The sequence below is a fragment of the Mustela putorius genome, unplaced genomic scaffold (assembly GCF_011764305.1).
Source record: "Mustela putorius furo isolate JIRA1106 unplaced genomic scaffold, ASM1176430v1.1 tig00000198_pilon_pilon_pilon, whole genome shotgun sequence".
Taxonomy (NCBI): Eukaryota; Metazoa; Chordata; class Mammalia; order Carnivora; family Mustelidae; genus Mustela; species Mustela putorius.
Genome location: NW_025421311.1, coordinates 1,253,974 through 1,281,036, shown reverse-complemented (window position 1 = coordinate 1,281,036; position 27,063 = coordinate 1,253,974). Strand labels below are relative to the sequence as shown.

Genomic DNA, 27,063 nt, shown 5'->3' with positions numbered 1-27,063 from the left:
CGCGCTGGCGTCACTTCCGGCCAGGGGCGGTCCACATCCGGGTCAGAGCGAGCCTCTCGCTCCCGGAGTGTGTGAGTGGTGGCGGTGCCGCGCTGTCCGCGTTCTCTCTTCCCGGTGCGAGCCAGCCGCAGTGTCCACCGGCGAGGAGTGCCCTCGGCCGCGAGCAGGGCGGACGGGCGGAGACCCGGGCGCGGGCTGCGGCCGGGCTGGGCCGCTCTGCCGCGGGCTGGCGGCTCTGCTCCTCCGCTCGCTGCTGTGTCTGGGAGCCGGCTGCCAGCACTGAGGCGTCTCCGGCGGACCGCGACCCCCTACCCCGGCTCCCCTGGCCGCCCTGCCGGGGAGGGCGGAAGATGCCGGTGAAGAAGAAGAGAAAATCCCCCGGGGTGGCAGCGGCCGTGGCGGAAGACGGGGGCCTCAAGAAGTGTAAAATCTCCAGGTATCGCCTCCCCCCCTTCCTTCTTCTCTCCTTCGCGGGGCGGCGAGAGGAGCAGCAGGCGGGCCGGGGCTCCGGGGCTCGGGCTGCGGAGGCGAGCCCCCGCCGAGAGAGCCGGCTGCTGGGCGCAGGACCCCTCGAGGCTCCGTGTCCGACTGCACCTCGTGCTCGGCGTGTGCGCCCCGGGAGGCGCTGCGGGAGCCGCCGCGGGAGCCGCCTCACCTTTGGCCCTGCGTGCCCGGGAGGGTGGGGAGACGGGACTGCGCGCGGCAGCGGCGCCCTCGCCCCCTGCTCCCTGCGTCCCCGCCCCGACTTCGTCCATACCTGCAAGTGAGTCCAGGTCCGTGGAAGGGTCACTTCCAGAATCTCTAGCGTGCGAAGAAGGGAGCGGAGCTTGGGGAAGGTCGACCTGACAACTGCCGGGGTGGGAAGGAAAGCTCCCTGTGCTGTAAGTGGCCCCGAAATGGAGCCTCTGGAGGGGTCTAAGCCGGAAAATCCCAGCAGGAGGGAAGCCCCTTTTTGGAAGGATAGTGCCTCCACCTGCGCCCAGTCCCTGCGTGCGGAGCTGGAAGGGCCGTGCTTGCGGTTTTGTTTTCTAGCACTCAAAATGCTGTTCGCTCTCGGCATCAATATTAATAAGCTGGGGCTTATTTTCTCAGTATCCTCTTGGAGAAAAAAGAAGACAGAGCAGAGCTGTAATTAGAGCTCTTTGATCCCACTGTAGCATGTCACGAGGCATGACAGCAACGTTGTGCGCTGCACAAAATCATTGCAATTTAGGCGTGAGAAGTGGCTCTTTTCTAAACCTCACTGGGTGTTTGTGTCTCTGGTTGGCACTTGATGTGACAACTCCAGATGCTACGATTAAGGCAGGACTGTAGCCAGCGGTGTGGACAGGTCATGACCGAGCTCTGCTTACGGAGAGCGGCTTCGGAAGTGAGGGAGCGGCTCCCTTCAGCGCATCTTACCTTCCTGCCTGACGGAACCACTAAGGATATTCGATATTCGGGAGCTGTTAGGGTGACAGACGATGTTTTCTTTTACGTCTAGGTCACTCACACTAGAATGTGCCACCGCCGCTCCAGCAGGTCGTAGTTTGATCAAACACACGAGTTTCTTATTCTGACTTGCAGCCGTCTTAAGTGCATAACAGAACAGTTATTTAAATAAAGCACATTAAAATAGTCGAGCAGTCAGTGTTGTTAAAACTCGGGTGATACTTTGCTCTGTCAATTTAAAACGTTAAATATGGTAGCCTTATTTATGACATTACTCAGTAGCTAGAGTTGTAGCCTTTCTAGGTCACTGTGGTGGTGGAACTCTCTGAGCTCTTTGAAGTTCATTAAATCCTAAAGGTCATTTATGAACTTGCCAACCTTTAATGATTTGGGGGAAGAGAAAGGCTTTGGAATTAAATGGCTTTTGCCCAATTATTTGTACAATTGTTTTCATATTTACAGTTACCCTTGTTTTTAATCCGTGAAATTTAATATGATTTGGGGTCCTAAATCATCTTCTGTCTTTAAATATCTATTTAAGTTTAGCAGATGATAAATAAGCAACTGTTAATATATGATTTTTCTTAAAATATTGATGCATTAAGTATCAAAATATGTTTTATAAGATTTTGCTTTCTAATTATGTGTATTATACACGAATCTAATTTCCATACAAGTCAGCAGGAGAACTGCTATAAAGATTAATACTTTCCCAACTACTAGTCTTGTCTGGGGACCATTAGGTTGAGCTTCCATGTGGTCATTTGAAATCTGGGGAAATGACTTTAGCTGATATTCTGGATTTTGATAGTGAGCAAAGTAGCATTTGGGTTTTGTTAGCAAGAAAATTTTACGTATACTCTACTGTTTCAAATTTCAAATACTAAAAAACTCCCGATTTTTTCCTATAATACCAGCTGTAAAAAAAAAGTACTTTGTTTACTTTGCATTGAACTAGTTCATATTGAACTTAGCTTTTCACTGAAAGTTGAGATTTGATAAAATTCTTAGGCATTTGTGTGTTTTCTAAGCTATTGCAGATCCCAACCCCCTGCTAGACTAATAAGTGGAGAGGAACATTTTTCAAGCAAGAAGTGCCTGGCTTGGTTTTATGAGTATGCAGGTAATGAAATTAATATAAGAAGATATCAGTCACATGCTTTAACAATTTTTTTGGTTCATTTATTTAACAAATCATTTATTGCAGGCCTGCTTTGTGTTAGTGGTATGTCCTGGGATGAGGGTCAAGACTGAGGATTATGGGTAGACTAAGAATTTGGTGTCATGTCAGGATGATACTTCTTTAGTTATGTAATTCAGTATATATTTAGTGGGAGGAGTGAAACTCATTTACTCTTGATACACTGTGTAAAGAGATGTATTTTTGGGTTTATGTTCACTAGCTAAAGTAGACTTAATATTCTGGGAAACACAAAGTATGTAATAAAACATTATGCTTTATATAGTTCTTTTCTTTTCCATATTGAAAATTTTCTGAACCTAAACTGACATTTTTTGAAACTTTGGGGGAGCCATAGTATATAATTTACGATTCAGATCTGTCATTACACAACACATTTGCCCCTTCACCATTGCTGGTTAGCCCCCTTCAGTTCTTCTAGAAATGTGGTAATACATCAGAAAGTAAACAGACTGATACTAATACAGTGTGACAAATGCTGTATTAGGAAGATGTCCTGCGGTAGTTCAGAGGAGGAACAGGTCACCCAGCCTTGGGAGTATCCGGGAAGGGCTTCTGGAAGGAGCTAACTGAAGCAAAATCCTCTCAGTGCTGGCAGCTCAGGGCCTGGGGTGGAGCTGTAGCCTGGGGGTGAAATAGCCCCAGAGGAGACGTCCCAGTTAAACACGTGTATGAAAAAGCAACTTGTTTCCCACTTATTACTAATTTTTTTATAAGCATGTGTGAAAACATTTTTTTTCTCAGAATAGTTTTGGTCTTAGGGAGTTAATGGTTTTATCGCTTCTCCCTCCTTTTATTGCTATCATTCTCAGCATTTAAAATAAAACAGTGTATTATTAAAACAGTGTATTATATGTTTGCTCATATCTTGTGCTGGTGAGGCCTGTGAACTTTTGGTGTAAGTTTAGGCTAATTGTGGAAAGTAAGACTATTGACGGGGGACAGCAACTTCACTGTTGAACCAACTGAGGGATCCCCAAAGTATAATTTAAAAATTGTTTAGTAACAGACTTTTTCTTTCTAGTCCAGAAAAACTGCTATTACTGGCCTCCCAAGACAATGTCTAACCCAAATTAAATGAAGGGAATTCATTTCTTACTGACCTCCATTTAAATGTTGACCCATTATTCAAAATGCCGGTTTTACTGAAATTCACGATACAGAATCAAAAGGCCACTCATCTTATTTCACTTATAAAGAGATACCACAATTTAGTGCTTTTATTTTTTTCACACTTATTTGTATTTCCTCTCCTTGTGACTTTCCTGGGTAGCATAATATTCTAATTAGCTCAACATTTTTTTGCGATTCTAGCATTTTTGTAGTAGTTAGCATAATAGTTGCTGTCTTTATTTCAAAAATCGTGCTTAATTATATAATGTTTCCTTACGATCATTCTGTTAGGTAGGTGTTGTTATTTCTTTTTATAGATGAGAAAACCAAGGTTTAGATTGAGTAATTTGCCCAAGGTCATACAGTGACAAAAGCCAGGATTCAGAGCTTGGTCTTTCTGATTGGAGAGCCTATGCTTTTAATTACAATCTTATAATTTCCTTTTTAAAATAGGTACATGGCAACTAATTTTCCTTATACAAAAAAATATTAGTAAATGCACTTGAGTGTAATTTACATTATGTCATTTATTGAATGATTTAGTAAATATTTATTGAGCATTTGCTGTGTGTCAGGCACTGTTAAGTGCCAGGGATGTCGTAGTGAACAAGTTCGACAAGATCCCTGCCCTCAAGGGACTTGCTTTCTAGTGGGAAAGACAGTAAATAGCTAAATAGGCAAGGCAGTGCTAGGTCTTGCAGCATTGTAAAGCTAAAAATATGGCAGGTGTAGGGATAGAAAGTAGAAAGTTTGGATAACTTTCAAGGAGGGTGATGAGGGAAGGCATCTCTAGACATTACTTTGGACAGAGACCTGACAGGGAAGAACCAGTCTTTTACCAAATAAACAGTCACTGTTGTCTTAAATGAGGTTCTCCCTTATTAAAATAGAGACGGCCATTGTGCCTACTGGAGATAATACCTGTACAGCACTTTATGCAGTACCTGGAAGTAGTCAGAAGCTCTTACTAACACAGTAATAGCATTACGGCATTAGATTTATGGGTTGTAGATTCTGACAGTTCTGTCCAGGATTAGCAGGATAGCTCCTGTGTAGCTCATGCGGAAGGTGCTGTGTCATCCATGAAGCACAGTTTTTTTTCCTGAGCGTCTGCTATGGCTGGCGTGGATTTAGACTGCAGATATCGCTTGCAATGTTTTATGATTATAAAAAAAAGAAAATTGATTTTTTTTTTTTACTTTAAAAAATTTTTTACCTTTAATTTTGGTAGTATGATACCATAGGTGATGTGTGTTAAGCCTGATGGTTTTGCTCTTTCAAAAGAGCAAGGGGTCCTATTACTGAACAAAAGCATGGAATGTGAAAAGGCACTTTTAAAACCTTACAAAGAACCCCAAATGCAGGATAGAATTGCTAACTTCTAATAAAGTTCTACCTGCTAGTAGAGTGAACTAAATCATTCCTGTAGCTTTGGAAACTTCTTTTTTGCCTGAAAGAGTTAAATTCAGCTGCAGAGTAGATTTATTGGAAGATGTATTTCAGTGAGTAGAACTAACACGGGGCAGTCCAGGAAAAGAACATTGGTACTGGCCTTGTTTTAGAATTAGATTTGTAGTTATTTGCATTGGTTTGGAAAAGTCACTTAACATTTACAGAAGGGTCTTGTGTATGCCTTATCTATCTCCCTGTAACAAAATTTAATTTGATTCTCATCCAGTGTTAACCACCAACTACCCTGCAGTTTCTAGGGAGGTTGTCTTTTACAGTACTTAACTGATACTTCTTGATGCAACTCTTGAGCTTTTTCTTCTGATTACTAATGGTGGCAGCTTTGAGGGCAGGTCAGTTTTCTTTTTCATAGAAAAATTTATGTTTTTGTCATATTAAATTTTTTATCTAATTTTTACTTCCACCAAACCATATGTAAGGATGCATATTGTATTTTTAACAGCTTTATTGTATATGTATGCTTTTAAAATTACATAATTAACACATTCTCATTAAAAAAATCCTCCAAATACATATTAGGAAGTGAAGGTGGCCTGTAATTACCATCTATGTCACCTTTTAAGACCTCACTGCATGAATAACCACAGTAGTTATTTAAACCAGGAAATTAAGGATTTTGGTTTCAGACCATGTTTTAACATCATCTTAGCAGCCTGGATCTCATCTGAAACAGCAAAAATGTATTGGCCCACATACTGGATGGCTCTACTCTTCTGTGAAGACAAAACCCTTGTGCTAGCTTTGTGTTGTGAACTAATGAGGGTGGCGGACAGCGCCATCAATGAGTTGCAGTGGTCTAGTCCGTGGAGAGTAAAGCTGCAGGATTTCTCTAAGTCCTTAAGAAAGGAAGACAGGGGTTTTTTGGGCCACTTTAATATTTCAGGACTATGTTTTCAAAAATCAAATGTGATAACATATTTCTATCATTTCATAATTATTTTAATTAACTGTTTCTTAGTTCAGATATGACATTAGTTTCAGATGTACATCGTAATTCAACATGGGTATATGTTGCAAAATGATCACCATAAGTCTAGTTAACATCTATCACCATACGTAGTTGCAGATTTTTTTTCTTGGTGATGAGAACTTTTAATATCTACTCTGAGCAACTTGCAGTATATTAACTGTAGTTAGTCCTCATGCTGTACATTACATTCCAGGACTGATCCATTTTAGAACTAGAGGTTTATACCTTTTGAGTACCTTCACCCATTTTCCCCACCCCCATCCCTGCCTCTGTGCTCTAATCTGTGCCACTAATCTGTGCTCTGTATTTATGAGTTTGGGTTTTTTTCCTTGTTTGTTTGTAGATTTCACATACAAGTTACATCATATGTTATCTGCCCCCTCTTCGACTTGTTCCCATTAGCATAATGCTCTCTGGGTCACATTTGTTGTAATCTTAGCAAGCTACAAAAGACCATGTAATCACGATCTTTTTGGAATCTGGTAACATAAATAGGAGAGTTGGTGTATTGATTTATATCTGGTGCTGCAAAGGGAGAAAAGTAAGATCCAAGTGAAGTATCATTAATTTTTGCACAAGTGATAGACATAAGCTAATTGAGGGATTAAACTTTTGTTTCTCTATTAAGGTGGCATAGTTATTGCTTTGCTGTGTTTTTAGATCCAAGATGATAAGGAAAGTGGTATTTTCCTAAGTAATTATTTTCAAAATGTGTGTATGTTTTTATACTATTAAATTTTATTTGATTGTATTTCAAAAGGTAATAAATGACCTTGTGTTTTAGTTAAGAAAATAGGTATTCTCTTTTAGCTGTCTTGAATTGTGGGCTGGTCCTACACATTCTAGTAAAATTTCTTATGGTTCTTTATATTTACGTATTGTCAAAATTTTTCTTCAAAGAAGGCTTTCAGTAATTTTTTTTTTAATGGATAGGTTCAAGTTACTATACAAATAAATGACTGATACTAATACTACTTCATTTTCCCCCTAAATTTCATTTTGCAATGAAAGTCTAAAAAAAGTTTAAAGACTATTTCAAAAATTCTACATTTTAAATTGTATAGCAAATATTTATACTTTATCAAAGATCTGTCAAAATTCAAATTTTGTTATTTGCAAAAAAAGTTACATGTATTCATAGATGCCTTTAGTACAATGGCTTATGTTTTATGTTGATATGAAAGTATAACAATAAAATATATAAATTATTTTTGTCTTTGAAGGTCCTGATGAAGTTGTAGGGCCAGAAGGAATGGAAAAATTTTGTGAAGACATTGGTGTTGAACCTGAAAATGTATGTTTTATTTCTAAGTAGAATGGAATACAAGTGGGGTATAGAATATTTGTAAGTTTCTAAAATTTGGGACACTTTAATCTTATATCAAGATTTTGTTTCTTCATGTTTAATGCTGTAGATTGTCATTTTTAGTATTTTTAATCAGTTCAAGTTGGGCACATGTTCTCTTCTGTGATAACAAATGTCATTTGTAATAGAGAGAGATTCTACCTTGAGAAACTGTTAGAACTTTGTACTTTTAAGAAATTGGCCCATCTAAATTTCTTTGGAGTTAATAATTCCAGAGGTCATACTCTTTAATAGTTGAAGGATGGAAATAGTTGTATAAAAATGCTCTCCATGATAAATATAGACATGATTATCTCTGTGCTGACTTTTCCCCTATCCTTTATGTTCTGTTCTTTCCAGATTATTATGTTAGTTTTAGCGTGGAAATTGGAGGCTGAAAGCATGGGATTTTTTACCAAGGAAGAATGGTTAAAGGGGATGACTTCATTACAGTAAGACATTTTTTTAAAAAACAAATTTGATGGCCTATTTGAAGATCTTAATTGATATTTTATGCTTCATAACTTTTAGAAGTAAGGTTTCACCTTAAAGGAATCAAATTGGTTTGATGTGTAACAATTAGTTAGGGATTGACAAAATTTTATATTGTGGTCTTAACAAAATGAACTGTTACCCCATTTTTCATACTCTCTGAGAACCTCAGTACAGTCTTATTAAAATCATTGACTCTTGGTGGGTGAATTAGAGGTTTGTGATCAGAGTTATTTACGCACAGATTGTTTGCGCAGTCAGGGATTTCCTTCTCTGAATATAGAGTTCTACTGGTAAGGAGTCTGTTCTTGGGGCAGTCCTAAGCTCTGGGGCCTCTTCTCTGCAATTTTATGCCTGATTTTGAAAAGATATTTGAAGATAGAGTTATATGGCACTTTTATTGTTTCTTTCTGCTAAATTAATCTGACAAAAAGATAAGTGAAAAGTTATGAGGCTTCCCTGTAGCCCCAGCCACATTCCAGTTACACACTTTCAAATGCTGCCTTCGAACTCTTTCTTGAGGTTTCAGAATTGCTTCTGTATAAAAATCATGGGATTTCAACCTTCCAGAGTAAAGTGTGCTTAGTTTCAAAATCAGTTAGTAATTATGTGTTACTTTTAAATTATGTCATGTTCCTGATATTCATGCAGGATGTTACTAATTACCAACATTCTAAAATAGAGGAAGCATTAATTTACAATACTTTTGAACCAAACGTTGGGGGTTAATTAGCCATGTGGTTTCCTGTTGTGGTTATGCTTTTATTAACAGTTTATTCATTATTACTTATTTGCATGTCCTTAAATTTCAGAATACCTCAGTTATTTTTTTAAGTGTATCTGTTCAAATGGAACTGAATTTTTATATTTGAATGTTCAGCATTACATGCTTTGTAATTGTCCTTTTTAACCAGTATTAACATGTAGATATTTCTTATATATTTATGTAAAAACCTTTGCTTATAGAGCCAAATTATAGCTTCTAAAATAGAACATAAATTCAACCCTGTCATTTTAATTATTTATACGTGACATAAGGAGTCAGACTTGGAGAGGTGAACAAAATGTTTGCCAAGGTTTATGTAGCTATTTGGTGGCCCAGCTAGGACCTAGAATTTAAATTTCCAGATTACCAGTCTAGCATACTGTACTTCCTGTTGCATCATCTTTCTGTATATGTGTTTTGAATGTTTTTGAATCATAGTATTTACAGCCACGCTTGAATCCTATCACTGTGACTAAGGTGTCAGAACATACCAGATTCAAATGATGCTGATTCTGAAATTCTTTGGAAATATCTAACCTTCAGTTAGCTTTTTAGAAAAATAAAATATACAGACAAGTATGCAAAGAATATTAACTAGTTTTCATATAGTTTTTGTTTTATTGGAGCTTGTATCAGTTGTGACATTGCTTATTGATTGTAAGACATTTTATTTGGCACTATAATTGCTTTTTGTACTACTCCTGCTGAATTTTTTTGTATATTGCTTTTTTGAACATTCCAGCTAACAAGTGTTCATGTACTTTTAAACCAAAACGTTCTCATTATTTGTTTTTGCATAACTTGATAACTAGTCTTTGTATAACAGAAATGTGGAAACACAAATAATTTCTAATAATTAGAATAATTAGCATATGGCTTTCATTACAAGAATGGAAATTGACTTAACCCTTGAACATACTATTTTTTATTCGCACATCTTTTCTGTAGGAAGTTCATGCAAGCTACACAACATAAAGGTAGTTTAAAATTGACCCTGAGGGGGCGCCTGGGTGGCTCAGTGGGTTAAGCCGCTGCCTTCGGCTCAGGTCATGATCTCAGGGTCCTGGGATCGAGTCCCGCATCGGGCTCTCTGCTCAGCAGGGAGCCTGCTTCCTTCTCTCTCTCTCTGCCTGCCTCTCAGTGTACTTGTAATTTCTCTCTGTCAAATAAATAAATAAAATCTTTTAAAAAAAAAAAATAAAAAAAATAAAATTGACCCTGAGGTCAATAAATGTTTCACTCATTTATTATCTCCTGCCCCTCTGCTTTACTCTATGCCGTAAAGCCTTGTTACTGCTCAAATTTGGCAAGTCTTCTCGGCTGGGAAAATAGTTGTTTTTTTTTACCCACAATCTAGATTGCTATGTGAAGTACAGAATATCTCTTGTCAGTTAGCCAAGTCTTGTTACTCCCTGAATTTTCTTGTAAAAAAATCTTGCAAAGACTATAGTAGTATAAATTGAAAGCTGGAGAAACAAAAGAATCTATAGAAGTCTTAATTTTTGATTTTATAGTTTCCTGGTGTACTTGGTTTTATTTAATACGTATAGTCATAAAATGTAAAACTTCACGGACTTGATTTCCTTTGTAGATTTTTCATAGTCCTAGGATTTGCTTTAACTTGGGCATAGTTATGTGTTGGTCCCTAAATTGGCTTAATGTAGCTATCAGTTGTTTCAAATTAATTATTTTAACCCTTAGTAAACTTTAGTAGGGCTCTGTTGAGGGATAGAAACAGCCTGGTAGCTAAAACTTAGACATGCTTGGGGATTGTAGACTGTAACAGTCGTGATGGATTAAAATCTCTCATTGTGTAGAATACTTCTGTACATTCATTTATTTTCAGGCTGTTAATTCATACAGACTTTGTGTATGTAGATTGCCTTTCTATTTCGTGTCGAAGAATTTGTGGGTGTGAGTTTGTGTAGAAGTATCCTCCAGTAGCCATTTCCTAGGTATCGGAAGACAGAGTTGCCACTTCCTTTGCAGGGACGTTGCTCTGTAGTTGCCGTCATTGTTCAGTAACTGCCACATTGCCCCTCAGATGGGCTTTGATCTGTAGACCCGTACCTGCACTCCTGTGCTCTGTCGGTGCTTTGCCGCTTACCTGTTACCACGGTGACATAGAAGGCTGGTTCTGCCCTCTGCTGAGCATGCCGAGAGAGCCGGGAGGGCCCTGGGATGCTGCCACCCCACGTCCAGCGGGAACAGGACGGGCGCTGGAGTGTGGAAGCACAGCCACTGATGAGATTAACTGAGGCCGCGTGAGATGGGAGAGGCTGTAGGCAGGGATCCTTCGATGAACTGGGCCTTGAAGCATGGGTAGGTTTTTGATGGTGAAGGATATAGGAAGTGTTACTGCTGAAGAGAAGTCATGAGCAGAGCCTTGGGAAAGGAACACGTGTGTGTGTGTGTGTATGTGAGAGAGAGAGAGAGAGAGAGAGAGAGAGAGAAGTAGTAGTCTGGTTGGTTCTAATCCAAAGGTACGTAAAGAAAATCGACAGAATAGGTTTGAATTCCAGATGGCGGGAATAATGTGGACAGAGCTTCAGCCCTATGTTACAGGCCGTGGGAAGTCATCAGAGAGCAGATAGTTTGCAGTAGAGCAGTTGTTTTCATGTCTGATGGCCACGGACTCTTGCGAGAGCCTTATGAAATCTGACCTTGTCCCCATGTCGACGCACCTGCGCTGCTACGCACAGCGCGGCTCTTCCTCCTCCTCCTCGCATCTGTGCCTGCTGGAGTCCAAGAGTGCTCGCTGGCTGGAGCGGAGAGCTTTTCTCCCATCTGCTAGCTGAGAGGGGCTGGAGCAAGGGTGAGCACCATGTTGGTGGAGAAGACAGCATAGAACCCTGAAAGGACTGTCCTTGATTACGATCCTGAGCAGATGCAGGAGGTAGGCACCTCCCAGGAGTTGCAGCAATGACGCTGCGTGTCCTGCGTGACATGTGGTCCACCCTCTGGTCTCTGTAGTGAGCTCCGGACCGTGGAGATCCAAGGTAGGGTCTGGCTTGACTGGATTTAGGTGAGAAAGGAATGGGGAGCATTTATCTGACTTTTTGGTGAGGATGGAAGAGTGAGGTGGATGGGGTGCTGTGGTGTGTGTTGTGTGTGACTGTCATTTATGTAGTATTTGGGGCCCAAATACAAATGCCATTCGCATTCTTCTGCTGTGCTCTCCATGACAATTTTAAATGCCCCCTCCACATTTCCAAATACCCCCAGGGATGTACCGTTTTGGTCAGTAAACCTCATTCAGAGAAAGTTCTAGATAAAGAACTTTGTGAGTAAAATTTTTCTGTTGTGGATCAGTGTCACAGCATGCTTATTTGGGACTTCTCTAAAGAAGAGAATCTCATGTAGATCTAATATGTAAATGGTAGTTTCTTCTCATTTTGGAGGTCTTTAAATTAGAAGCAGAAATTTAAAAGCCTCCCATTAATCAAATATTTAGCAATACTCAGGAAATTAATGTCTAAGTCCTAATGTTGAGATTTAAACCCGTTTCTACTCATTCTAACCAGTCGCCTTGGGGAATGTTATCCTTTGGTGCCAGTGTCCCTAAAATCCGTGGGGTTTTGTTTAGTTGTCATTTAGAAACTCTCTTGCTTTCTGTGATGTACTAGTGAAGTGCACGTTTCTTTTTACTTCAAGGGAAATGTTCTTTCTAATCTTTCCAAGTTACAAGGTATGGACATGCTAATCTCTGAGTCTCTCTTGGGCTAGGTTAACTGGTAGAGTTGTAAAGTGTCCGTGACCGCTTGGGTACGCTCCCCGGCTTTGCCAGTCCTTCACTTTCTGTGATGTGGGTACTGAACATGAAAGTTTGTTCTCTTGTTTCTTTCACTCTTCAAGAAGAAAACATCAGTTGTTTGTGTTCTATGAGATTCTTTCTCTGCTCGAGACTGAGGTAGACAGTGGGATTGGTCTGAGGTAGTTTGCACAGAGACGGCAGGGTGCAGGTGATCGTAAGCCACGGGCCTGAGAAGGGGCATCTCTCGCGGAGAACTGTCGTGATCACGGAGCTTGTGTATTCCTTAACCGCACGGCTGTCTGTTCCTGTTTCTGTCCCATTAAAATGAGGAGTCAGTGATGTGCCTGAAGCCACAGGGAAATCACAACTTCTGCCAAGGGAGAAGTTGGGATTTCACCTGGGCTCTCTCCGTTTGACTGGAAACTTAGCTTTTCACTTTCTGCCTTAAGCTTATTGAGATCATAGCCTAAATAATATCGTTGCTCTGTGTACCTGCGGGATGTAAAGAATTGGAAAAGATTGTGATTTCTTGGATTCCTATCTCCTTGGTAACTTGTATGTCACCACTTTTACACTTGATGATTTTGTTGGAACTACAGTTTCCACTAACCTTTCCCCAGGGAGGGATTTTGAAACTTTTTATAATCAAATAAATATATACATTGTGCCTTTAAAATTTTTTACTTTGTGGCTTCTTTTTGGTATTCATACTTCTGTTTAACAAATAATTTTGCAATGCTTTCATATGCCAGGCCTTGAAGAATGATTTCAAACTCTGGGGGAACTTCTGAACATTGGGAAGCAGCCTCTGTCATGTTTGCCTTCCTGAGTCTCAACTGTATTAAGATTCTGAATGAGATTTTGTGAGAAAATGTGAATTACATTACTAAAAAATATGTGCAAAACACTTCTTCAGAAAGCTACAAATATTGAGAAGATGAGACCTCTACTTAAGATAGATGTATGAGGAAGGTAGTACACGTAAGAGGCTCCCTAAAATGTCGTACTCCCGAACCTTATCAGCTGATCATTCCAGGGATGCCGAAGACAGCCAAATTGTCAAGCACCATTATAGATAGAGTGTGTAATCAGAGAATTTGTTTCTTTTGTATATCCCTCTGGTAGAAGTTAACTAAATTTTCGACGCCATTAAAGCTTTATTTTTCACATCATGAAGAATATTTGTGCTGATAAAAGCCACTTAATGAAATTGTATGTAATATGTTTTTAGTAAGTAGTAAGAATAAACTTTTCTTGTTTCTGCATGAAATATATTATATACTCATTCATATATAGGAGCTAGGCCCCAGACAAATTGGACAGTTAACTTACCCAGATTTTGATTTCTTTTTCGGGCCATATGGCGGACTAAATGTGCGAAGAAATCATTTATCATGTAAAACACTTAAATGCTGGATAAAATATAAAAGCATCTTTTAAAGAGCATGCCTGGACTTGACTATAAATTAAGGAAGATAATTAGAGACTAGAAATGACAAGAGCTGGTAATGCCATAGGGATCTGTGGAGCAGGCATTTACTTTAAGGTTGCATACCTATTCCTAATCACCTAGGGTCTGGCCATTAACCAGTGGTGCATCTAGCAAGTAAGAGACAAAATTGCAAGGCCTGAGTAGGGTGAGAATCTGATCAAAATTCTCAAATTAAGTCATGGATATCACACCTACCCAGTAGATGGAGATACGAATGCGTGGGCTTGCTTCTACATACAGTGACGGGCTTATCCCCAAGAGAATTCTTGTAAAAAAATTCTTCATCGGGCAGATGAAAGCTGGAATTCGTTATTGGTATGACAGGCCAAAAATCTTTACAAATGTTCCAGGTAAGTAGTCTTGTGTACAGTGGAAGCCATTCTTCTGTATAGGAAGACATTTTAAGCAGAAGCCTCAATTTCTGCAGATAAAGGTTCAGTTTTCATTAACTAACAATCAAAAATCACTAAGCATGTTGGGAAACAGATCTTAAACTTCAGAATTTAGACTCTTAAAGGGTAGTATTTTGAATTGTAATGGCAGCATGAAATATAAATACATTATATTTAAAGAAAGAAAGAATTGAGTCAGATGATCAGATTTCAGATGCATAATTAAATCTCTGAAAGTGAAAAATACTCGAGATTTAGAACTCCGTGGGTGAATTACAAAGGAGGTGGACGCAGATGGATTAGGAATTGGTGACCTAGAGTTTCTGAGGAAAATAGTTAAGAGGCTGAGGGCCATAGTAGATAAACTTTTTTTCACTGTGAGTTTTCTGTATGTTTTAGGTGGAAGTCCTCATTGAGTACATGGTCTGCAGGTATCTTCTCCCACTCTGTAGCTTATTTTTTTCATCTTCTTATGAGGACTCAGAGCAAAAGTTTTTAATTTTGATGATGTTCAGCTGATCAGTTTTTCCTTTTGTGAATTGTGCTTTTGGTGTTAAGTCCAAGAATTCTTTCCCTACATCCTGAGAATTTTATGTTTTTTTTGCCTGGAAGTGTTTATATTTTTATATTTTACCTTTAAATTAGTGATGAATTTTGAGTTCATTTCTTTAAAAGATGTGAGATGGGTTTTTGTTTGTTCTTTGCCTACAGAATTCTACTTGCTCCACATTTCCATTTGTTGAAAAAGGTCTTTCCTCTGTTAAATTGCTTTTGTACCTTTGTCCTTTAGCAGTTGGATATACTTGTGTGTGGGTCTGTCTCTGGGTTCTCTGTTTTGGATCTGTGTGTTAACCTCCTGCCGCACCACACAGTCTAGGTGACAGCTGCTGTATACAAAGTCTGGAACCACGTAACTGATTGATTTCGTTTCGTTCCTTTTTTTTTTTTTTTTTTTTTTTAAGATTTTATTTATTTGTTTTGGGGCGCCTGGGTGGCTCAGTGGGTTAAAGCCTCTGCCTTCAGCTCAGGTCATGATCTCAGGGTCCTGGGATCGAGCCCCCCATCAGGCTCTCTCCTCAGCAAGGATCCTGCTTCCTCCTCTCTTTCTGCCTCTCTGCCTGCTTGTGATCTCTCTCTGTGTGTCAAATAAATAAATAAAATATTTTTAAAAAAAGATTATTTATTTGTTTAGAGATAGCACAAGCGGAGGGAAGGTCAGAGGGAGAGGGACAGAGAGAATCTCAATCAGACTCTGCATTGAGTGCAGAGCTTGAGAAGGGGCTCAATCCTAGGACCCTGAGATGATTGATCTTTTTTTCAGAATTGTTTCAGCTCTTCCAATTTCTTTGCTTTTCCTAAAATTTTAGAATGATCTTCCTTTTGCCTACAAAAAAAAATCTTACTATGATTTTGGTTAAACTGTGTAAAGAATATGGGGAGAATTGACATCTGTACTATTTTGGGTCTTTGAATACATGCAAGATAGATATGTCTCTTTTTGGTGTTTAATTTCATCATTTGTGTATAGTTTTCAGCATACATACAAATTCTGTATATTTTGTTATTATTACACATAAATGTTTCAGTTTTCATTTTCAGCCACTGTAAATAGTGTTGTATTTTTAACTGAGAATCCATATATTCATTACTAATACAGTGGATTTTTGTGCGGTTGTCTTGTATCTGTGACCTTGCCAAACTCACTATAAGTTTTTGTGTATGTATGTCATCCTTGTGTTGTCATGTCATATGGTTATAACATAAAATAGGGAAACGGAGACTGTTTTCTTTCTTTTCCAGTCTTGTATGTCCTTTATTTCCTTTTCTTGACATATTGCATTAACTGGCACTTCTGCCACTGTGCTGATGAATGTGCCTGGTGAGAGCGGATGTCCCTTCCTGGCTCACCATCCCAGGGACCGCGTTCAGTCTCTTACTGCTATCAGTTGTTGCTCTAAGTCAGGCTGAGGAAGTTCTCCTCTCCAGGTCTTCCTGTGAGTTTTCACATGAATGCACGTGAAATACTTTAAATACCCTCTCTGCATTAAATCGTCTAATCATGTAGCTTTTCTTTTTTTTAGACTGTTAATGTGATTATATTTTGGTTTTTGAATATTGAGTCCATTTGCATACCTGGAGTGAATCCCATGTGGTTGTGGTATATAATTGTTTTTATATACTGCTGAATTCTTTTTGTTAATATTTCATTAAGGATTCATGAGAGATATTGGTCTATTATTGTCTTTTTCTTATCTATTTCTTGGGGTATAATTGACATAACATTGTTCATTTCGGGTGTATTACATAATGTCAATATTTGTGTATGTTGGGAAATGATCACAGTAAGTATAATTAACATCCATCTTCATACATAGTTAAAAATTTTTTTCTTGTGATTTTTCTTCCTTTTTTTTCTTTATACTGCCTGTAACTGGGTTTGATGTCAAGGTAAATCTGGCTTTATAAAAGGAATTGGAGAGTTTTCCCTTATATTTTTTGGAAGGTATAGCATAGAATTGGCCTTCAGAGATTGGTAACATTTTCCATTGAAACTGCCTGAATCTACAGATTACTTTTTTAGAAGTTTTGAAATTTTGAATTTATTCTTTAGTGGTTAAAGGGCCACTGAAATTACTATTTATTTCAAATCATTTTATCGGATTATTTATTTTGTGTTTTAATGTGTTACATTCAGAACTGGTCCATTTCGTCTAAGTGGCCAAATTTATATGCTTTTGATATCTATAGGTCTATAGTGGCACCTTTTGTTTCATTTCTGACGGTGATTTTTGTATTATTTTTTCCTTTGTCATTCTTGCTAGAGACTTGTCCTTTTCATTAACTCTTTTCTGAAGAATCCACTCTTTGTTTCATTGATTTTTCTCTTTTCTGTTTTCAATCTTAATGATTTCTGCTCTTAATTTACTTTCTCCTTCTTGCTTTAGGTTTATTTTGGTCTTCTTTTTCTAGATTCTTAAGATAGGAGCTCAGATTATGCATTGAGATTGGTTTCCTCTTTTCTAATTGCATTTAGTTGTGTGAATTTCCCCCTCAGTAGTGCTTTGTGTCTCAGTGTCCATTAGTTAGTTAGTTAGTGTCCATTAGATCTTGTTGGTTGATGGTGTTGAATTCTTTGTTTGCCAGTGTTGTGTCTAGTTCTATCCATTTTTGGCAGAGGAGTGTTGAAATTTCTAACAATAATTGTATATTTGTTTGTTTCTCCTTTTCTAGAAGTTTTTGCTTCACATATTTTGCAGTTCTTTTGTTTGGTGCACACACATTTGTTACATCTTCTTGGTGGATCAACTTTTTTTTTGTTTTGCTTTGTTTTAAGATTTTACTTATTTATTTGACAGAGAGAGAGACAGCACAAGCAGAGGGAGCAGCAGGCAGAGGGAGAAGAATCAGGCTCCCCACTGAGCAAGGAGCCCTACGGTGGGGCTAAATCCCAGAACTCTGGGATCATGACCTGAGCCAAAGGCCGATACTTAACCAACTAGGCCATGCAGGCACCTCAGGATCAACCTTTATTGTAATGTTCCTCTCTGTTCTGATCATTTTCTTTGCTCTGAAATCTACATTAGCTGATCATAATAAGCTGCCCTTCCTTTCTTAATGTTTCTATGATGAGTCACTTTTCATTCTTTTACTTTCAATCTGCCTATATTATATTTGAAATCTTTTTCTTCTAGATAGCATATCCTCGGGTCATTTTGGTGTTGTGGGTCTTTTTTTTTTTTTTTTTTTTTAAAGATTTTATTTATTTATTTGACAGAGAGAAATCACAAGTAGATGGAGAGGCAGGCAGAGAGAGAGAGGGAAGCAGGCTCTCCGCTGAGCAGAGAGCCCGATGCGGGACTCGATCCCAGGACTCTGAGATCATGACCCGAGCCGAAGGCAGCGGCTTAACCCACTGAGCCACCCAGGCGCCCGGTGTTGTGGGTCTTTTTGATCCACTCTTTCAGTCTCTGTCTTCTGATCAATACATGTAGACCACTTACATTTGGTAAAATTGTTGATACCTTAAGCTTTAAGTCTGTCTGTATTTTGCAGTTCAGAAATTTCCGTTTGGTTCTTTTTTATGTTAGATTTCTTTTCTTGGACTTTCTGTTTCTTCGCTGAGACTTTCTATCTTTTCATTTGTTTTATTTTGTCCATAATTGCTTATTGAAGCAGTTTCAAAATGGCTCCTTTAACAGTCTGCATCAGATTTTAAAATCTGCAGATTTAAAATCTGCATCATTTTAAACATTTCTTTCCATTTCAGTATTTGCACATATTGGCTCTCTTTTTACATTCTGCTTGACATCTTGGTTGTTGGTATGACAAGTGCTTTTTTTACTGGAACCTGAAAATACTGAGGATTATGTTATGAAACTCCGGATCTTATTTAAACCTTCTATTTTATTTATTTTATTTATTTATTTTTTTAAAGATTTTATTTATTTATTTGACAGAGAGAGGTCACAAGTAGGCAGAGAGGCAGGCAGAGAGAGAGAGAGAGGAGGAAGCAGGCTCCCTGCTGAGCAGAGAGCCCGATGCGGGACTCGATCCCAGGACCCCAAGATCATGATCTGAGCCGAAGGCAGCGGCTTAACCCACTGAGCCACCCAGGCGCCCTAAACCTTCTATTTTAGCTACCTTTCCCCAGCACCACCTCCAAAGGAGGAGGGAATTCCTCATTGTGTTGGCAGCCCCCACAAGGCCTCCGCTGACACTGCCCCCAGGCACAGCTCCTTACTACTTGCTGGAGTGGAAGTTCATGCTTTTATGTGGCTTCCACTGATTGCACGGGAGGTGAGCGGCCTCCCTGCATCCTAGTGATGGTAGACTGTTGAGGTCCTCCTTCCGGCTCTGCTGATGTGGGTGGGCACGGAGCCAGTTTTTTCTTGGTGGTTGAATAAAGAAGAGTGTTTTTCTAAAAGTTTTCTTTCTTCCTCGGCTGCTTGATTTTTGTGGGAGGGAGAGCAGGTTTTTGTTGGTTTTTTTTGTTTTTTTCTACTCCACTGACATTCTGGTTTGCTGATTCCTTCATCTCCAGGTCTGGGATAGGTAGGGCAAAAGAAAACCCAGGAAATGCACCACTAGGTTGTTCCTTAGAGTCTTTCAGATTCTTCCATTTGTATAGCTAATGTCCAGGGCTTCTAGTTGAATTAGCAGGAGACATAGGGAAAAACTACATTTACTTCATCTTCCTGAAAGCAGAAGTTGTTTGTCTAATTAAAAAAAAAAAAGAAAGCAAACCATCTGTCCGCCTCCATCCCACACTAGTAAAGTGTCACTTTTCTCTGCTCTCTTTTAGAACCGAGTTCTTTGGCAGCATTTTTCTATACAGTTGACCCTTGAACAGTGGGGGGAATTTTTATTGAAACCTGGAATTTTTGAGTATTATGTTCTAAAACTCTGGATCTTACATAAACATTTTGTTTTAGCTAGTTGCCTCCGATACCACCTTGGCAGAACTTGGAGGGAAGTCCTCATCACTATTAGCAGGCGTGGGAGTTCCTGCAGAGAGACATCCGTGTGTAACTTCTGACTTCCCTGAAACTTCACTGACTAATAGCCTTCTGGCTGTTGGAAGTTGATTGGAAGCCTCAGCCATAACATAAGCAGTCAAATAGCACATACTTTTTTTTGTTAAAGATGTATATAATATATTCTTGCAATAAAGTCAACTAGAGGAGTAGAGAAAAGAATATGTTCTTAAACAGATTCCATGTGTAAGTTGACCCACACGGTTCAGAAATCTATTGTTTGAGCGTCACCTTTACTTATTTTCTCCAGCCCCTTCCTCTCAGTCTCTCTTAAACCTGGTAAGCCTCCCACCCTTCCAGTCCTCTGGAACCACCTTGTTGAGGCACCATTTATAAGTGGGTAAAGTAATATCCATCAGAACTGTGGCCAAAGCTAAAATTGTACTTAGAGGAAGGTCTGTAGCCTTAATTGTACTTTAAAAGAGAAAGAAGCCTTCAATCGAGAACCAGTCTAATTTAAGAAGTTAGAGAAAGGATCAACCTGAAGAAAAAGAGATGAAAGATGTACAGACATTAGTAAGAGAGAAAGCAAAGCTGCAGTTGAGAAAATTAGGAAGTTCTGGCAAGATGATTAAGAAAAACAAAAAAGCAAAAATAAATAGTAATGCATATTAGAAAATGTTATAAATTTAGTCATCTGTAAATAAAATTATATGTGAAATAAATTATCAAAAAACTTTGTCAATGATCAGTTGATTCAAAAAGAAGTAGAAAATCTGAATGATCCTATAACCATTAAAAACGATGATTGAGTTGTTAAAAATTCCTTCCTTCAGTGAAAAGACCCAGGTGGTTTTTCAGCTGATTTTGGATAAATGCTAAGTCTAGTATTCAGTACACTTTTTCAGAAAACAAAAAAAGAGGGGGGAGGGCGCCTGGGTGGCTCAGTGGGTTAAGCCGCTGCCTTCTGTTCAGGTCATGATCTCAGGGTCCTGGGATCGAGTCCCGCATCGGGCTCTCTGCTCGGCAGGGAGTCTGCTTCCTCCTCTCTCTCTCTCTCTGCCTTGCCTCTCTGCCTACTTGTGATCTCTCTCTGTCAAATAAATAAATAAAATCTTAAAAAAAAAAAAGAGGGGAGATTAATTGTCATTTAGGTTTTCTGGGGCTTCTGCTATGAGCTTGTTATCAAAATTAGTAGAGTGTGAAAGAATGAAATTGACAAGCCTGTCTCTTTTATGAACATAGCCAAAAATCTAGCAATGTATGAAATAGGTAAATTACCCAGTTTGGCTTATTCCAGGAATGCAAGGTTTAATCAACATTAGAAATGTATCTAAAATATCTACACGTTAATAAAATTATGAGTTACATGTCACACTGTCGATTTAGAATAGTGAAGGTCTTTGTTAAATCTGAGAATGCTAGGTGTCTGCTACATGATGATTACTAAAACTCAGTTTTGAGTGGGAAGACTGTGGGTTACAGTAGATGGCACACTAGTTCAATGGAAGGGAGTCCTATCTGTCAGCCATGGCGAAATGTGAGTTAGGTGTCGGTGAGTGGTATTTTGTGAAACTTGGTGGGAACACCTTGCAGGTAGAGGCAGTACTGTGAGTTAGAGCACAGCTGTGGCACCTGGGTGGGGTCGGTGAGCTAGAGCTCGAGCTCCACGGCGATGAGATGCATTGTACGTCATTCGTGAACGGCGGCCTCTGTGTTGCTTCTTGCTCAGCCATGGTGCGTGTCTCAGCCCAGTGAGTCAGGACACCAGTGAAGGTCTTTGAACATTCTGTTGGCCTTTTTTATGTTTCATGTCTGATCTTTAGAAATAACATGGAAACTTGTTTGCACTCCTCTGCCTACGTATCTTATCTGAGGTCAGGTGCTGCCACTATTTACCTTGATTTTTGTCACTAAAAATTAAGGAATCTGAATTTATGACGGAAGCACTAATATAATGTGTTACTTTTCTCTGTGTTATATTCCTAAACTTTTAAAACCACTCATGGCTTATCTCTTTTCACCAAGCTGGTGTGTGAGAACTTTCCAGTGAAAAATGTGACAGAGGCCAGATTCATTCCTTTGTTCTGCCACCTTTTGAACTTCACAAGTGGTGAAAGCACGTTTTAATACACCTCTTCTTAAGAGAGACTTGTGATTTTACTGGAGTTTTTGATTGAGTTGTATTTTTTTAAAGGAAAGTCATTGAACTGAACTTGCACTGATTGTCATGTTTTCTCGTTTTTTCCTTTTTGTTTTTTTTTATTCTACTGGTACATACAGGGCAACAAGTTTGTTAGTAATTCTACATTTGTGAATCAGAATTTTTAAACATAGGTTAATTTCATAAATGCACTCACTTTTCTCTTAAAGCATTTCTTCTAACCCCCTAAAGATACTTTTATTTACTTTTCTGGATTATGTAATGTATTTGGCTTTTTTAATTTAAGGTGTGACTGCACAGAAAAGTTACAGAACAAATTTGACTTTTTACGCTCACAATTGAATGATATTTCTTCGTTTAAGAATATCTACAGATATGCCTTTGATTTTGCAAGGGTAGGTGAAATTTCCATGTTTTGTAATTTTCACATTTTTTAAATCTTGAAACCACACTCAGGAGAATTTTTCCTTATGTTTTAGGATAAAGATCAGAGAAGCCTTGATATTGATACTGCAAAGTCTATGCTAGCTCTTCTGCTTGGAAGGACATGGCCATTGTTCTCAGTATTTTACCAGTACCTGGAGGTATGTATATTCTTTATTTTTTTGAATATATTAACCTAATGAATATTAAATTTTAATTTTTATTTTAAAGCTTAATCTGATTGAAAATACACCTTTAATGGAGGAAAAACAGATTTTTAAATACTTAGGCTTTTAAAAAAATCTGCTTAAGTAGTAAAAAGTTTCCATTAAAATGTGTACATATTCGTTGTCATTTTTAGACACAAGTTCATGTTCATTAATACAGTCTGTACATGAGATACTTGTATTCCAGCCCTGCATCCCTCTCATAAAAAAATGTAACCTTTAAGAAATAAATTTTAGCAAAAATGTGCTTTATGCAGAATTGGTTTCTTGGGCTTTTGGCAGAAGAGATTTGATGCTGGTATACAAATATCAAGCTTCTAAATCTTTTTTTTTTTTTTTTTAAGATTTTATTTATTTATTTGTCAGAGATAGGGTGCACAAGCATGGGGGAGGCTGGCTGAGGGAGAAGCAGACTCCATGTTGAGCAAGGAGCCTCATGCCACTGGACTTGATCCCAGGATCCTGGGATCATGACGTGAGTGGAAGACAGACGCTTAACCAACTCAGCCACCCAGACAATCCCATCAGGTTTCTTTAATATAAGATCTGGGGCTGAAATCCTACATAAGGGAACCAGTTGTAGTAATAATAAAACTTTATTTTTCACTTAGGTTCAATCCAATTAATTAGAATAAAATATTTTATGTTCACAAATATGAGAATGGCTATAATCCTGTACTTCAGTGTACTGTTGAGTGAGTGATGTATGCTGAGTTCATGGAGAAGATATTCTTTTAGAAGGTTTAGCATAACACCCATTGCCAACAGTGGTTCTGAGAATACTTTTATTCTTTCACTGCTTTCTTTGGTTTTCTATCTGTTTTTGTGTCTTTTCTATTTTAGGGTTTTTCAGTATGGCTTGCTCACCATTTCTTGAGTACAGATGCTTTTTGTTTTTGCTTTGATTTTTCATAAAGCTGATTATCATAGCAAATTCCTCAGAATAATTTTGTTTAAAGTGTCTGATAAGAAGCAATGGTACAAGGTGCCTGGATGGCTCAGTTGGTTAAGCTTTTCCCTTTGGCTCATGTCATGGTCCCAGGGTTCTGGGATTGAGTCCTGCATCCAGCTCCTTGCACAGTGGGGAGCCTGCCTCTCCCTCTGCCTCTGCTCTTCCTTGCTTGTGCTCTCTCTGTCTCTGACAACTAAATAAATAAAATCTTAAAGAAAAAGAAAAAGAATAATAAGAAAAAGACTTAAGTGAGTGGGTTTCACGTATGCTTAAATCTTTAAACATAATAAAGTGGATGTAATGAAGGCTAGTAAAGTAGATGTTGATAGATGTTATCCATCTTCCTCCTATTAGTAGTTTTGGGCAAAAATAAATAGGACTGAGTGTAAAAATACTCACCTCTCAAGGGAGCTGAGAGAAGTAAATATTTTCAGTACTCGTTATGTGGAGGGTGTTCGACCTGCAGTGCTTCTTTAGTTCTTTGTAACACTGTTTTGAATTATGTCTTATCCCCCCCTTCAGTAAATGAAGAAGCAGGCTCTGTTGTTAAATAATGCTCCCAGGGTCACCCAAGTAAGTGGAGAAGTGGGGTTAGAACCAAAGCCAGTACTCTTTGCACTGCCTGCAAAGATGCCAACTTCAAAATGTGGCTGAACAGTAAACCTCAGTGAAGACGGGGTGTTGTGGGAGGCAGCAGGAGGGGCGCAGTTGTGCTGTTGGCTGTCGATCTTGAGCTCATTGTGGTTCCAAAGTATGTTCCCAAGGAGACTCAAGTTTTACACTTACTGGATGTTCCTGTTATTTATCTAAAATGAAGGAAAGATAAAGGAAAACCTCACTTGGGTAATGTTAACATGTAAATGTCTCTGAGATTTGTCTTAGAAGCACGCGTAATTTAAAGAGGAATAAGTGTTTTAAGAAAGACCAAATCACAGGGCGCTTGGGTGGCTCAGTGGGTTAAGCCGCTGCCTTCGGCTCAGGTCATGATCTTAGGGTCCTGGGATCGAGTCCCGCATCAGGCTCTCTGCTCAGCAGGGGGCCTGCTTCCCTTCCTCTCTCTCTGCCTGCCTCTCTGCCTACTTGTGATCTCGCTCTGTCAAATAAATAAATAAAATCTTAAAAAAAAAAAAAAGAAAGAAAGACCAAATCACAAAAAATGTTAGAACTAGATTTATCAAAGTCAGTTCCTAATAAATAATGCTTGTTCTGTATTCAAAATATTTACGTCATTTTCTACAGCAATCAAAGTATCGTGTTATGAACAAAGATCAGTGGTACAACGTATTAGAATTCAGCAGAACTGTCCATGCCGATCTTAGTAACTATGATGAAGATGGTGCTTGTAAGTATGTTTTCCTACAAAAATAAAATTCTTACAGCCTTAAATGAGAATATACATTTGTGTAGCATTGCCATAAAGGATTTAGATTTTCTAGCAGTAACTTTTATTATTTAATCATATGGAAAATGTGGGGAGGGCGGGTGTAGAATGTAGACCAAGAGCTTCGACTGAGCAGTGTATTACAAGCAGGGGCACCTGGGCAGCCCAGTCAGTCAAAGTGTCCGACTCTTGATTTCAGCTCAGGCCATGATCTTGGGCTCCGTGTTCAGTGGGGAGTCCACTTGAGATTCTCTCCCTCTCCAGTAACCCCCTCCCCCTCCACTTGCTCTTGTTCTGTCTTATGCTTACTCTCTCTCAAATAAAATCTCTTGAAAAGAAATGCAGTTTTTCAGTCATTCAAGTTATTTGTCAATATTCTTCAGTGGAAAGGACAGCATGTCTCAACTGTTAACTGTCAATGCCTTAGCAGATCTGTGAAGTAATGATCAGTTAGGTAAGCCGTGTTCTCTGTGACGGTACAAGATGTCTTCCGTTTCTACCTCCAGTTTGATTGCACGCGTTGTGTTACTGTTGGGAAGTTGTGTGGTGAGACACATTCCTATAAACGTGAATTGAGGTGTGGACTTACTTAGAGAAGGGGTAACTTTATTTCTCAGCGCATGCGCACGCATGTGCGTGTGTGTAGTGACCTCTCCCTACAGAATGGTGTAACACTTAATAATATTTTTTAGAGACAGTACCTTGGCAGCCGTAAGCCGGCAGCCTAAGGACTATCTGTGGCCTGCAGATGTGTATATTGTGTGTGTGTTTGAGGCAACCTTTAAGTTAAGAGTTTTTGCATAAAAATTAAGCTTCCAGATTTGTTTGAAAAATCAGAAAATCTGACAAAACTGTACCTGGAGTTATTGAGTGAAGCGGAGTAGTAGCCCATGTTAGACTCGCTTCCTGCTTTGCTGGCCCGCAGCTTATGCCAACAGCCTGCTTCCTTTTCAGCAGCCATATATAGCCAGGCTTGCCTGCTGCTTGTCTTAGAGTAGAGAAGTGTGTCTGTGAAATCAGGAGGAAAAGAGAGACCACCAGAACATTGTGTGTTTTGAGGAAAATAGAACTAGCAATTTTTTTTTTTCTGGCAGTGAATTTTCCCTGTTTAAAAAAAGAGGTAACAGTGAGGTCATTTAAACTGCCTACCTGGCTTCTGTCAGGAAATGAGTTTGTACCTCCCTCCCCTGCACCTTATACAAATGTCTTTGTAGAGTAGTTCTTAGGCCAGCTGTTGATTAGACACCTGCTGCGTGTTTAGACTCATACTGGGGCCTGTTACCAGCCACCCCTTCACCAAGCTTACACATTTCATGGTGAGGGAACCTGGAAATGCTACGTTAAACACTTTCAGTATTTCTTAGGAACTAAATAGCAGGGTGCTATGAACACGTAGAGAAGGGGAGAGGTTAATCTTGACTTAGTTATTGGAGAGTCGAACACCGGAACCTTGTGAAGAAGGTTGCAGCAAATACCCATGGTGGGAAGTCCCATCTTTTTGGAAAGAAAAGGCTGGGGAAGCAAGCTCTGGGGAGTCCAGCAGCGGAATGGGGAGCAGAACCCCCGCAGTGGCAGAGGGTCCATCCTCAACGCTGGCACAGGGCTTGTGGACAGGGTGTCCTATAGTTGGAGGGATGAGTTCACTCAATTCTAACAAGAATTGCTTCTTTATTTCTAGGGCCTGTTCTTCTCGATGAATTTGTTGAGTGGCAAAAAATCCGTCAAACATCATAGCAAGAACTAATGTGAAGAAAATGCAAACCTTTTGGCACCCATGTGTACACAGGCTAACAAGACAAGGAAAAAATCCAAAGGGTGCATTTTCATTCGTATGAAAGACTTCTCATAGTACTTTTTTTTCCTTTTTTTTAAAGGAAGTTTTCTTGTTACATGTGATGGGCATTGAGCCACACCTCTTCTGAGACTGAATATTGAAGCTTTTGTTTTGAGTTATGTTTATAACATTTATTTCAGAACAATAAAGATTCAGATTTGTGACAAAGGCCTTAAAGTGAA

The 27,063-nt window shown here is 39.1% G+C and overlaps 1 protein-coding gene across 4 annotated transcripts; it reads left to right on the top strand.

The window, feature by feature from the left end:
• Positions 1-16: 16 nt before the first annotated feature.
• Positions 17-27,063, top strand: DCUN1D5 (defective in cullin neddylation 1 domain containing 5). Of its 4 annotated transcripts, XM_045077500.1 has the most exons (8): positions 17-436; positions 2,463-2,554; positions 7,409-7,479; positions 7,891-7,982; positions 22,351-22,459; positions 22,544-22,648; positions 24,906-25,008; positions 26,726-27,063. In XM_045077500.1, exons 1-8 carry the CDS (start codon positions 351-353, stop codon positions 26,779-26,781), a joined length of 714 nt encoding a protein of 237 aa, XP_044933435.1. In that variant the 5' UTR covers positions 17-350; the 3' UTR covers positions 26,782-27,063. The 4 variants fall into 4 exon arrangements, with proteins under 4 accessions (XP_044933435.1, XP_044933436.1, XP_044933438.1 ...); XM_045077501.1 differs by lacking the exon at positions 2,463-2,554 and having other exon boundaries at positions 300-436; XM_045077503.1 differs by lacking the exons at positions 17-436; positions 2,463-2,554; positions 7,891-7,982.